The 12,604-nt window shown below is 44.6% G+C and overlaps 1 protein-coding gene across 2 annotated transcripts in view; it reads right to left on the minus strand.

Moving 5' to 3' along the window:
* The window catches only part of LOC138610084 (ral guanine nucleotide dissociation stimulator-like), a 47,692-nt gene that overhangs the window by 5,309 nt on the left and 29,779 nt on the right, over positions 1-12,604 (minus strand). For both annotated transcript variants that reach the window (XM_069682777.1, XM_069682776.1), the window contains exons 2-17: positions 10,331-10,635; positions 9,689-9,763; positions 8,546-8,739; positions 8,168-8,292; positions 7,681-7,896; positions 7,468-7,571; positions 7,279-7,363; positions 4,895-4,972; positions 4,162-4,248; positions 4,048-4,080; positions 3,807-3,928; positions 3,529-3,624; positions 3,231-3,435; positions 1,814-1,888; positions 1,312-1,578; positions 418-532 (exon numbers count right to left, since the gene is read on the minus strand). In XM_069682777.1, the coding sequence (XP_069538878.1) occupies positions 418-532; positions 1,312-1,578; positions 1,814-1,888; positions 3,231-3,435; positions 3,529-3,624; positions 3,807-3,928; positions 4,048-4,080; positions 4,162-4,248; positions 4,895-4,972; positions 7,279-7,363; positions 7,468-7,571; positions 7,681-7,896; positions 8,168-8,292; positions 8,546-8,739; positions 9,689-9,763; positions 10,331-10,635 (2,182 nt within the window). The remainder of the gene's footprint in view (positions 1-417; positions 533-1,311; positions 1,579-1,813; positions 1,889-3,230; positions 3,436-3,528; positions 3,625-3,806; positions 3,929-4,047; positions 4,081-4,161; positions 4,249-4,894; positions 4,973-7,278; positions 7,364-7,467; positions 7,572-7,680; positions 7,897-8,167; positions 8,293-8,545; positions 8,740-9,688; positions 9,764-10,330; positions 10,636-12,604) is intronic.

The raw sequence follows: 12,604 nt of genomic DNA on the forward strand, positions 1-12,604 counted from the left end.
GAGAGAGGGAAGAAACAAAACACAGTCAGGAAACTCTTCTGACACCATGTTTGAGTTTAGAATTCATAGAGACGTTTGGAGACCTGTAAGTCCCAAATCTTTAGATTCGAAATGAAGACTAATCTACAGAATTAAAGATAACAAGAAGAAACCATAACCAGATAACAACGTGTGTGCACCTGTTGTCTTTGGGCTCATAGAACATGATGTTACTGTTAAACACAAAAAAACTAAACACGTCTTTTTAAATAATAAAATAAAAGAAATGAGACAGAGATCACATCTTTACCTGGATCCAAACCGTCCTGGTTATTTTAACATCTAAATGATGAACAACTTCCTGTCTGTGACTGTGCACGTTGTCTGCAGACCTTCAGTCTGATGTGTCAGTCAGTAAGAACGTGTTTTTGTGTTCACCTTTGTCCTCAGAGATCTTCTGCATCAGCTCGTACTCCTCGCTCTTCTCTCGCTCCAGGTTGTGTTTGATCATCGCTTTCCTGATGACCGCAGGAGTCTTGTCCTGACTCGTCACCTGAATCGAGGGACAAACATCAAAGTATATTTGTAAGACTCAAACTACCCTCACCTGTACAAAACCATGGAATCTAAAATGAAATGCTGTATCTAAAACTTTTTTACTATTTCTGAACATGTAGCAAAAGGTTTACTTGAGTTCTGTCGCAGAAGCTCATTAACAAAGATACTGAAGCTTTTAGATTATTTATTGTTATCCTAAATACATCATGTTGTTTGGTTTTATTTTACAGCCAATTACATGATCAGAAAACTGTTTCCTCCTGCTTATTCTCCATTTGTCGATACATCTTGTTTTTGCTACGCTCTTATCAACCTGAGTTATCTTCATCTTCTGCCAACGTAAACGTTCTAATCCCAGAAACAGGCGAAAAAACAGGCGAAAAAACAGGTGAAAGTGTTTGTTGTTGTGATACTAATTCTGGACATCGGAGGCTGAAGTGCACTCACTACCTCACGTTTTAAATAGCACCTTTGTTTTCTTCCAGGTGAGTTTCAAAGTCTCCATGCAGAGCACAAACGAACCTGTATATTGTGCTTTAACAAGTTGTCACATTAGTCATTTTTCAAACTGCTAAAGATGTTAACTTTTACAAAGACTAAAACCTTTTTACACCTGTTTCATAGTTTACATAAAATCTATTGATTGAAGGTTGTCATGGACTTTTTCACCTGTTCAAACACAGGAGAGAAACTTCTAAAGTCAGACTCAGAACATGATCTTGATATTTAGCACATATTGGTTTTAGAACAGAAAGACTGTGGGGGTAAACTGACCAGGATGCTCTTGTACATGTTCCCGTTCTCCACGTCCAGGCTGACCCTGATGATGCAGCAGTCGTCCACCTGCTGGTTGTACAGTGGCAGCGACAGAGTCGAGTAGTTCGACACCGCCGACACCGAGCGTTTGTGCGAGCGGGAGGCCGACAGCGGCGTGGACGAGGAGACGGAGGAGGAGGAGGCGCTGCTGGAGCCCGAGGCCGACCCAGAGCTGGAGCCCGTCCCGGACGTGTCCAGAGACGACAGAGACGTACACTCCCAGAACTGAACGGGCCGAGAGGAGGAGGGGAGGACAAAACATGACTCAACAGGAAGCTGGATTTTTACATTTGGACATTTTCAGTTCTAAAATGATCTCGTTTCACGTGTTCACCAGTGAAAAGATAAGACTGTTAATACGTTGTAATGCTGCCGTCTATAAAGATCCAGATCAAGTTTTAAGGATCACATTTGAATCTAAAAATGTTAAATCAAAATACAAATGTAAAATGTATTCTACCGTTGACGTTGTGTCGGCTGCCGGAGCTTCTCTCCCCAAAGCAGAGACCGTGAGTTTCACTGACGGAGTCGACGTCTGGAGAGAAGGAGGGGAAAGAGAGAGAGAGAGAGAGGGAGAGAGAGGAAAGAAAGTGAGGAGAGAGAGAGAGAGAGAGAGGAAAGAAAGTGAGGAGAGAGAGAGAGAGAGAGAGGAAAGAAAGTGAGGAGAGAGAGAGAGAGAGAGAGAGAGAGAGAGAGAGAGCGAGAGAGAGGAAAGAAAGTGAGGAGAGAGAGAGAGAGAGAGAGAGAGAGAGAGGGAGAGAGAGGAAAGAAAGTGAGGAGAGAGAGAGAGAGAGAGGAAAGAAAGTGAGGAGAGAGAGAGAGAGAGAGAGGAAAGAAAGTGAGGAGAGAGAGAGAGAGAGAGCGAGAGAGAGGAAAGAAAGTGAGGAGAGAGAGAGAGAGAGCGAGAGAGAGGAAAGAGAGCGAGGAGAGAGAGAGAGAGAGAGAGAGAGAGAGAGGAAAGAGAGCGAGGAGAGAGAGAGAGGAAAGAAAGTGAGGAGAGAGAGAGAGAGAGAGAGGAAAGAAAGTGAGGAGAGAGAGAGAGAGAGCGAGAGAGGAAAGAATGTGAGAGAGAGAGAGAGAGGGAGAGAGAGGAAAGAAAGTGAGGAGAGAGAGAGAGAGGAAAGAAAGTGAGGAGAGAGAGAGAGAGAGCGAGAGAGGAAAGAAAGTGAGGAGAGAGAGAGAGAGAGGGAGAGAGAGGAAAGAAAGTGAGGAGAGAGAGAGAGGAAAGAAAGTGAGGAGAGAGAGAGAGAGAGAGGAAAGAAAGTGAGGAGAGAGAGAGAGAGGAAAGAAAGTGAGGAGAGAGAGAGAGAGAGAGGAAAGAAAGTGAGGAGAGAGAGAGAGGAAAGAAAGTGAGGAGAGAGAGAGAGAGAGAGAGAGAGAGAGAGAGGAAAGAAAGTGAGGAGAGAGAGAGGGGAAAGAGAGCGAGGAGAGAGAGAGAGAGCGAGAGAGAGGAAAGAAAGTGAGGAGAGAGAGAGAGGAAAGAAAGTGAGAGAGAGAGAGAGGAAAGAAAGTGAGGAGAGAGAGAGAGAGAGAGAGGAAAGAAAGTGAGGAGAGAGAGAGAGAGAGGAAAGAAAGTGAGGAGAGAGGGAGAGAGAGAGAGGAAAGAAAGTGAGGAGAGAGAGAGAGAGAGAGAGAGAGGAAAGAGAGCGAGGAGAGAGAGAGAGAGAGGGGGAGAGAGAGAGAGAGAGGAAAGAGATCGAGGACAGAGAGAGAGAGAGACCATTTACAAAACAGGTACACAGGTGAGCATCAAAAGAAGTGGAGATGCTCTTCTGATTGGACGATAATCCAGTCACATATTAGTAGTTGAATCTTCCGGGAGATAAAACACATCTGTACTGGCAGATGTTTACGGTGATATTTCTTTCTGTCTCTACCTTTCTCTCGTGTCCCTCGGGGGAGTCGGACAGGAAGCTGGCGTTCACATCCTCCAGGTCCGAACCACTGGAGCTGACGGAGGTGACGCTGAGGGCGTCTCCGCTGTCCCCCCCGCCCCCCTGGTACGGTCTGTAGTGCGAATGGTCGAAGGACTTGGAGTGAGAGCCGGCGGCGCCGCTGCAGCCGGCCTCCGTCAACTGCCGACTGAAAACACACAGAAGAGTCATTAAGATGAACTTCATGGTGATCACTTGAATCAAAGCGTGATGTCATAACAGGTCTCCTGCAGACACTTACTCGCTCCAGCGTTTCATGATTCCTCCGTTCTTCTTGGCTCGCAGAGTGTTGCTGGCCGACTCGGACAGAGGCTCGATCTCACAGGACAGATTGTAGCTGAAGGAAAACAGGAAGTCAGGACAATAATGTAAATCGGAACTCTTCCTAAGGATCAGACGGGACAACTTGTCCTGCACTGATGGACAGGAAACACAACACAACCCTGAGTGATATGATTTTCTGCTTGCCACACGTTGCTGTGACAGAAGAAGAAAAACAGCAGAAGAGGAGCATCTCACCTCTCTGCCTCGCTGAGCTTCTCCACGCCTGCGAACCACTCTCTGAAGTGGCTGTCCTGAGTGAAACTGTAGTTGTTGGAGGCCAACTGGAGCAGTTTGATCTGAGCGATCACCTCAAACTCCTGCAGGGAGAGAGCAGAGCAGGAAATGGTCAAAGAGAAGGATTTTATTTGCTGTGACCCCACCAGCAAAAACGTCTTAAATCATCTCGTGTAAATGTTTGTTTTTTTTAGAACTTTACCTTTCTCCTCTTCTCAAAGTTGATCAGACCACCCTGAAAAAAGAGAAACGATGAATAAAAACAAGGTAAAAAACTAAACTAATGACAGTAAAAAACGTGTGTCGGGAGTCTGACCTCGGTGTAATCCTTCATGGCAGTGTCCATCATCACCAGGTCGGTCAGGAAGGTCCCCAGGTAAGGAATCGTGCCCTGCATCACTCCCTGTTCACAGAGACACAGAGGGACAGTCAGCGAACATGGAGGAAGACAGAGACGTGTGTCATGTGGAAGGACTAAAAAGTAAAAACTATTTCTTCTTGTTGTTTCAGATGCTTCCAGGTGATTTCATCTTTATTGAGTAAATCTATCATCCATATTTCCCTGAGTGTAATTATCACTTTAATCATTTGGAAGTAAAATTTCACTACCTGATTAGCAGCTTTTAATTTGAATGAACTTCCTCTGTCAAACTGAGACACCAGGTTATTTAAAGGTTATTTAATGTGTTGCATTGAAATCAAAGTGTTCAGAGTGTTGTGATCGCTCAGTGTGCAGACAGAAGTCATCCAATAGTTAAATGTGACAAAAATCAGCTTGTTTTTGTTTAATAAAGACGAATAATAAGAATGATATTAATAATCATGTAAAAAACAACAATCAAACAGTGAACTTCTCGTGCCTCTCTCCTCAGACTGCAGCTACTTCACCTGCCACTAGATGGGGCTGTTGGTACAAAAGTGATACTTGAAACTAAACTCAGCAGTGAGAGGCGGCAGCAGCTACATGTGGGAGTAAAACAAAGTAAAGCAGACTCTCACAGATAAATAAAGATGTTAAGATTTAACAATACATGTGTTTGTGGCCTCACCAGGTCTCTCTGCTGCTGGTGTCTCCTCTGAGCTCGTTTAGGGTTGATTTCCAGAGTGGCGAACTTGGAGGTTCCCTCCTGCAGGATGATGACAGAGCATGTGTTACAATGTTACATGGACAGAGACGTAAACAATCACAAAAACATCTTCCAAAAACAGAACATGAAAGAAGCAACAGCTTGCTTTTATGTACATTTTCTATCAATGTAAGCTGCACAACACTTTCCACAGTGTTTATGAAACTGCTGCTGCTCGTCTGAATGTGTTACAGGTGAACTGCTGCACCGGCTGGTTGTTTCTCTATATTCACATCATTTCACTTCAAACTACCTTTAACGTTTCAAAACAGAAACATTATAAATTATTAGACCCAATTTTATGTCTTATTTTATTGTATATGTTAAATGATGCTTTATTCTGCTACTAATTTGTTTTATTATCAGACAAACTTTTTTAATCAGATACAGTAAACATCATGAGGATGCTTTGAAATCAATTCTTTGCTGTAGAACACGAGCCATTAGATCCTACATTTCCCACAATGCACCGTAATATGATTTTGTTTTGTATTGCACAGCCAGTGAATGCTGCAGCTGGACTGGATGTTAGATTGAAGGAGGCTGAGCGCTCACAGCGATTGGGATCCTCCCTTCATGTTTGTTTTTAACGTCTGTTTAACCTGCATTAAAGTATTAAATGTAAATGTTTCTGGCTCTTGAAGTGCAGGGAAGAGGTTGAACATAAAAAAGTTTGTTAGAAAAAGAACACAAATGTTCCATAAAGGTTTGACTTGTTGCTGAATTTCAGCAGCAGAAGAAACATGACCTCAGAGAAGAAGCTGGAGTAAGTCCACCTCCTGGCGTCCCCTCTCACATTCCTCAGGGTGATGTAATGCTCAGAGGCCTCCTGCAGTAACTCGAGCTGAGTAACTGAGGAACGCCGAATGCAGCGAACGCAGCCTGGTCTGAGCAGATAGAGCGAGACAGAGGCGACGCCCCGAGCTGATCGTTTACACCAGCGTCAGATCAGAGCGGTTATCTACACCTGCCAAAGGTTTCCTCCTGCACCTGACGTCAGCGGGGATTCCCTCAGAGGAAGCCCGGGGTGTTCATTACATCTCTGTTTGTCCAGTTTGACAGCTTATTTAGGTGTTTATTTTAGAAGGAGAAGTCTGTCATCTGTATGTTTCTTCACGTCAACAAATCCAATCTATGCAACAGTTGTTTAAAAAACACTGAAACACTGTGTGTCATGTTCCTTCTTTACCATGAACACACACACACAGTAATAACTTTGACTCAATCACACACACTCCATCCTGCTGCCCCAAATGTGGAATCATCCGCCGCTGAAATTAGTCCCCAACAAAGGCCCTTTTTTGTCCTGTTTTTGAATGTTTTAACCTTTATTGCGTTCTCTCCGCTGTGTTGTCTCTTTTCTTTTTTCCCTCTGTAAACAAGCCAACGTCAAATTTACCGGACTTCTTTCGGCGGATTGATATGACTACAGTTAGTCCTCTGGATTGTGTGATTAGAGCTGCATCCCTAGCAACAGTGCGTCTATTGAAAAATGAAGTCCCGCTAAACCTCAACATATTGGTTTTGTGTGCTTGTGCTCAGGTTTGACGGAGTTCTGAACATTTACGTCTCTTATCGCTTGTTTTGTTTGGTTTTGAAATTTCAGCAGCATGTAGATTTGCTGTCTCACTTCCTGTTCAGTCACGTTTCTTTCTGTGTGCATGCGTGTGTGTAGGTGTGTGTCGGCTCCTGCTGTCCTTGTACCGAGTGCGTCAGTGCGAGCTGCACAACACTCAGAGGGTGTTGACGTCTCTCTGCATTAAATACCACAAATCACATTAATGATGACAGCGATCTGTCAGCTGCAGGTCGCCTACCTATGAGAGACATCATGAATGATATACAGATACTGTGATCCAAATGGTACAAGATGTCCTCCTCTGCAGGATGTTCCTCTGCAGCTGCTGCTACGAGACGGACGTGAGGAAGTCCAGTGATGGGCGGACCACTATCCGTACATCCTACTGCCATCCCTCAGACTTTATGTAACTCATACTTACCATGACAGTTTGCAAGAGGCCAAAGGTCATGTCTTCAAATTGCCACCCTTTTCTACCCAGCAGAAAAAAGCCTAAGATATTTTGAATGTCTGTGTATTATGTTGAATATGAAGCCATAACATTTGGATGTTGGAGTTAGCTACCTCAGCTAACTTCCTACCGCTACCTCAGATGTGTTGCTGCTCTGAGGCACGCGTTGATATTTGCACATTTGTTGAAATTTGCTCTTGTGATTTTGTCTGCTGATGTCAGGCTACTTAAAGTCCCTAATGTCAGCACACACATGGGGCTTGTTTTGAGACTCACCTTCACCAGCAGCTCTCGGCTGAGCGAGTAGTTGTTGTCGTCGGAGAAGATCTCTGACAGCTCGCGGAAGGTGCGGAAACTCTCCCTGTGAACAGACGCAGATCTCAGTCCCTCTGCGTTTAACAATATACACCCTAAACGACAACATCTAAGGGCTTTTAACAGCTTTAACCAAAACTGTGACCCTACCGTGACACTTCCTCCCAGGTCCTCTTCAGGCGGTGGATGGCATTGCACTGTAGGGCGGAGAGGATGGCTCGCAATGAGGAGAAGTTCTTCAGAATCCGACACTCCTGAACACAACAGGGACAGCATGGATGTTTAAATATTTCTTTCCATAAGCGACCAGACCTTCATAAATGTTCCCTTTAAATTGTAAATAACCAGGCGTCGTTTGCTCACCCGAGCCACGTCTATCCACCTCTCCAGCAGCCGCGCTCTCTGGTTGGGCTTCAGCGTGGGGTTGCTCAGGCAGGTGGTGATGACACAGTTGGTGACGGAGTTGAACTGGGCCACGGTGGCTCTGATGGTGGGAGCCAGGTGCTCCTTCCCCTTCTTGTCCCGCTGAGACCAGATCCCCCCCAGGCAGTGGTAGGGGACCACCTTTTTAAACAGATCCTGGACAGACAGAAGGAAAATATTCGAATCATGAGGGTCTCAAATGATGCTGCTGGGAATATTTTCTCTACTTTCTAAAACATTTGGAAGCTAACAATGAATTGAAATCTTATTTAGTGGATTAATCGGGATATAAATGATCACTAGCTGCAGATCTAAAAAGCTGATGTGTCTTTTATGGAACCACAGAGTCAACAAGCTCAAGATGAGTGACCATGACCCTGAACACAAGTTTAAATCTGTTGATAAAGGAAAAGGGAAACATCCTCACCGCGTCCATGAGCGTGAACTGCTCGGCCACCATGATGGGGTCGAACGACAGGAAACTGAAACCAGGAAGCTCGTCCTCAAAGCCGCTCTCTTCCTGCGTAGCAAAAGGGCAGCCGATGTGTTCCCCTGAAGAGATTAAAACAAAAACATTTTCAACAACTCTGCCTCCACCTGAGCTCAGCCCAAACACATCCTGCACTGCCTCTGCAGCCTCAGAGTTGGATTGCGTCTCTAAGTGCATTCAACGTGTAGTTTTACATGTATATTTTAAACTAATTCAAACTGCAGCATCTTCACATTGACCCCAGCTCTAGTTTCTACTGCCACCCTTTAATCTGTCTCCCTGCCCCGGTGTCCCTCTCCTGTCCCGCCTTCATACCATCGGGATCGGGCTCACACTGTTGTCGCCGGTGGAAGTGGGCCAGCAGGTTGCGTGCGCGGCGCTCCAGGTCCGAGCCGGGGAAGTGGCGGTGCAGGTAGGACAGGAGCTGGTGCAGACAGTCGTAGTTCGGGGGGGTCCAGAAGTCCTCAGAGTACTGGTCCAGCCATGCTCCCAGGATGGATGAGACAGTGCTGCAACACACACAGGATAAAAAGTCAACATTTTGAGATGATGCATGTTAAGTATGCAGTTGGATGGAAAAAAATACATTGATGTCAGGCAATTTTTAAAATCTGAAATCAGTTTTTTTTTAACTCAAAGCTCTCAGAGTGCTCCAGCATAAACACAAGGTTCCCCGAGGCGCCAACATTTATAAGCAGCCTGGTAAGCGCTAACCGGCTGTAGAAAATAAGACGTCTCTCACTGTAAAAACACCCACTTTGTCTGAGCAAGGACTGCAGCTTCAACAGGAACTTTTTATCTGTAAATGAGCATGCTAACAATGCTAACAAGCCTTTATTTCAATGTGCATTTACAGTGATTGAAGCACCTGTTCTGTCATGCTCATGTCATATGCTAAAAGTTATGGGTCTAAAAACCAGCGGTTTGATTTGCATGAAGGACATGAACTATCTGTAACATAAGCAGGAGGTCGCTACTCTTCTTCGTCTTCTAAAAAAATCTGCAAAACAGCACAAAGATGTTGAGCTTTACGTTAGCTGTGCTAACCCTCACTCTAACTGTGCCAAGCTAACATGGATGATATGCTAGCCGCTCACTGCTGTCATGGCTTTTACTTCAGCATTCTAGAAAACTTTCAGTACATTGACCTGACAATGTAGTAAGCTATACCCTGTGGTTTCAACAAGAAATGCTAACAATGCTAATGATCGGTTTATGTCTTTTCACTCTTATTTATTACTTTTTTTATCAGTTCATGAACTGTGTTTTATCAAACGCCCCCTCCCCATCTGACAGGTGTCCAGAAAAATATTCCACTAAAACTTCACACTGTTGACACGGCTTTAACCCGAGGAGGAGGAGGAGGAGGAGGAGGAGGAGGAGGAGGAGGGGATCGCTCGTGAATGCACTCAGTGATTAATGTTGGCAGCTCGACACTGAAAGTCGCAGCAGACTCACTTTCTCAGCTCGGTGCAGTCGTCCTGGGAGACTCTGTGTGCTGTGGCTGCAGGGACGTTCTGCAGCTTAGCATACCTACAAAAAAAAGACACAAGTTTAGTCATGTTAGTGAAAAAACCTCATTTTAATTCTGATAAAAGATAAAACATCATACACGGAGGCTGAGGTAAAGAGGAATCATTGAGCACAGTGTCTAAAAACACACCTGTTGTCATTTTCTGCTTCATTCATCTTGTGAGAAACTGTGAAACTTGAAATAAATGTCTGATGTGCCATTTGGAAATCAAACATGTTCATACTTCTGGGCCGTGCAGTGCAGAACATTTTTTAACTTAAGCCATAACCATTTATCAGAAACACCCAAAACCAATATCACAGCTGGAGCTCCTCCTCAGCAGCAGCTGTACTCCACCAGACGGCTGACAGCTGCTGTTAATGTGCGTGTACGTTTACTGACCAAAACCTGTTTGCATTTAACCTGTGAGACTTTTTGGAGTTCAACCTACGAGTGATTTGTCTGTCCCAGATTTTTTTTAGCAGAGAGTCTAAATTAAGGGAAAAATCTGAAAAAAAGAATTTCTTTCACTGGTATATTCTTTTACTTCCTCTTCCTTTAATCGTCGTGCGACCTGTAAGATTTACCTGTGCAGCAGGAGATCCAGCACCTGCTTGGTGGTGGCGAAGGAGCGATATGTGCAGAGGAAGATGGTGACGTATGTGGAGTCTTTGCCCCTGAACGCTGACACCATGTACTCCACCAGCCTCTCCAGCGTGCCGGCCTTGATGGTCCGCACCTTGCAGGTCTCGTAGAGGCTGAGGGCCGAGTCCGTCTCCACGCCCAGCCATCGCTGCCCCTTACTGGCCGACTGGTGAAGCTGCACCTTCCTCAGCGTGATGGTGAAGATGGCGTCGTCCTCGGCCTCCTCGCCGATCTCCTGCGTCGAGCTCTGCGAGACAGAGGAGACAGAAAATAAGACTTCAACTAATGAGCTTAGTCAACTTCTCTTTTCATGTCCTCAAATCATGTGCTGCTCTTCATGCTGGATTTTGCATGTTGGAGCACGCTGTGAGCACGCTGTGAGCACGCTGTGAGCACGCTCTGAGCAGATTAAAGGGAGCTGAAGGGAGAGAAGAAGCAACCGTCAAGTTAAAAATGTCTCATTTGGGGATGAAACCCTTTAATTATGACCATCTGTGTGACCCGGCTCTCTGACTCATACTCTGTGATTCATGTGCGTGGCCGTGCACAAACAAACAATAGCTTGTTAGCAAACAGAGCTTACCGGATAGCTGTCACTACAATACAAGCTGCAGCCTGTATAGACCACACAGGGAATGAACACAAGCCGCTTGTTGCATGAATGACAGCTCTGTTTCAGGTCACCATCACAAATTTTATGTTGTCGTTTGTCCTCAACATGAAAAACAAAGATGTCAGAGACCTCAGAAGAATGCAGGGATGTTGACAGGGATCGTGTCATTCATCATCAACAGTCACAGATGTAAACTGCATTGGCGCTGCTGATAGTTACCCAACAGAAACTAATCAATATGTTACAAAACTAAAACCCACAACACCACCAAAAGTGTCAACTGAGCTGTCTTCTTTTTATTGGACTGAGAAAATAGACTTTATTTAAAACTAAAGATGATGTACAATAACTAAGAAACCTTCCAACAATCCAGTTTTTCAATCAGTTTCTGGTCCATGCTAAAGCTAACTGCTAAACGTTGTATTGTTCCTACTTTAAAGAACAAAAGTGTTTGTGTTTTTTTAGCAGCTCTTTGTAGTCGAACAGTTTTATCAGACAGCAGCACGTGCAGTCTGTTTCACTGTGGGGAGATAATCCTGCACAGTGTGAGCGCCGAGGCCTCTGTGGAGGAATACTTTGTAATCTGGCGTGCCTCGGTTATCAGTCATGGCCCCTCACAGTGCATTCTGGGAGTATGAGTCATCAGAGTCCATTTGAAAGGCTCAGTGTGACTTCCTTCTTTTACTGAGTCAGGATGTATTCAGCGACAGCTCAGTCAAAGCTAAGTCCCTCTGTTGTTTCCTTGTTACCATGGAGACAACATCGAAGAGTGATGAGTGATACAGTAGATTCAGGTTTCATGTTTTGGACCTGATAAAACAACAAAAACGTTTTAAACCTGTGAAACATGAGAATGTCGAGAAGGTCTGTGATCGAATTTGAACAAAAAAAACAGCAAGAAAACAAATATTTGTTTTCTGCAGAGTTGCTTCACTCGAGGAGGTTATCTGAGGTCGTTTCTGACTTACTCATATTTAATATCAATTATTTAGCAAAAAGAGTTCAAGATTTGAAGTCTGCAGAAAACCAGAATGTTTGCAGAATAATTTGAATTTCAGTGAAAACAGGGAGGCACTGAGGTCAATGGCAGAACGGTAGAAATCAGTTACTGTCAGAGTTCAGAGACAGAATTTAGAGTGCAGGAGTTTTTATTTTGTACGGTAAAAAAATGGGTTGAAACCATTCGATGTTTAAATATTGCACTTTGCACAGAATAATAGGAACATATGGCTGTAGCATTGGAATTATTCCTTCTACATATGTGTATATTGTTCTTGTATTTATTTCTAGCATGTAACTTATTGAAGGAACCTCCCGGAAGAAGGAAAGGTGTTTAAAAACAACTATCTATAGCCCTTTATGCACTGAATGAAGCTCCGCCCTCATGCTGCTTGTGTTTGTAAATAGGGTTCCGGCGTTCTGGAAGCAAAACGTGTGTGAAGTTTAAAGAAACGCGTGCTTCAAATACACACCCGGCGCTGATCCGCCCTGCCGGCTCTGCAGTTTACACTGACGCCGTTCCACTCTGTTACTACCTCCGATGCCAGCTCATGGGCGGAACGACTTCGCCCCTACATTACGCCTCCGTGCGTTCTACATAGAA

The sequence above is a fragment of the Semicossyphus pulcher genome, unplaced genomic scaffold, assembly GCF_022749685.1.
Source record: "Semicossyphus pulcher isolate SPU_LCO1_2020_fin unplaced genomic scaffold, fSemPul1.0.p SCAF_6, whole genome shotgun sequence".
Taxonomy (NCBI): Eukaryota; Metazoa; Chordata; class Actinopteri; order Labriformes; family Labridae; genus Semicossyphus; species Semicossyphus pulcher.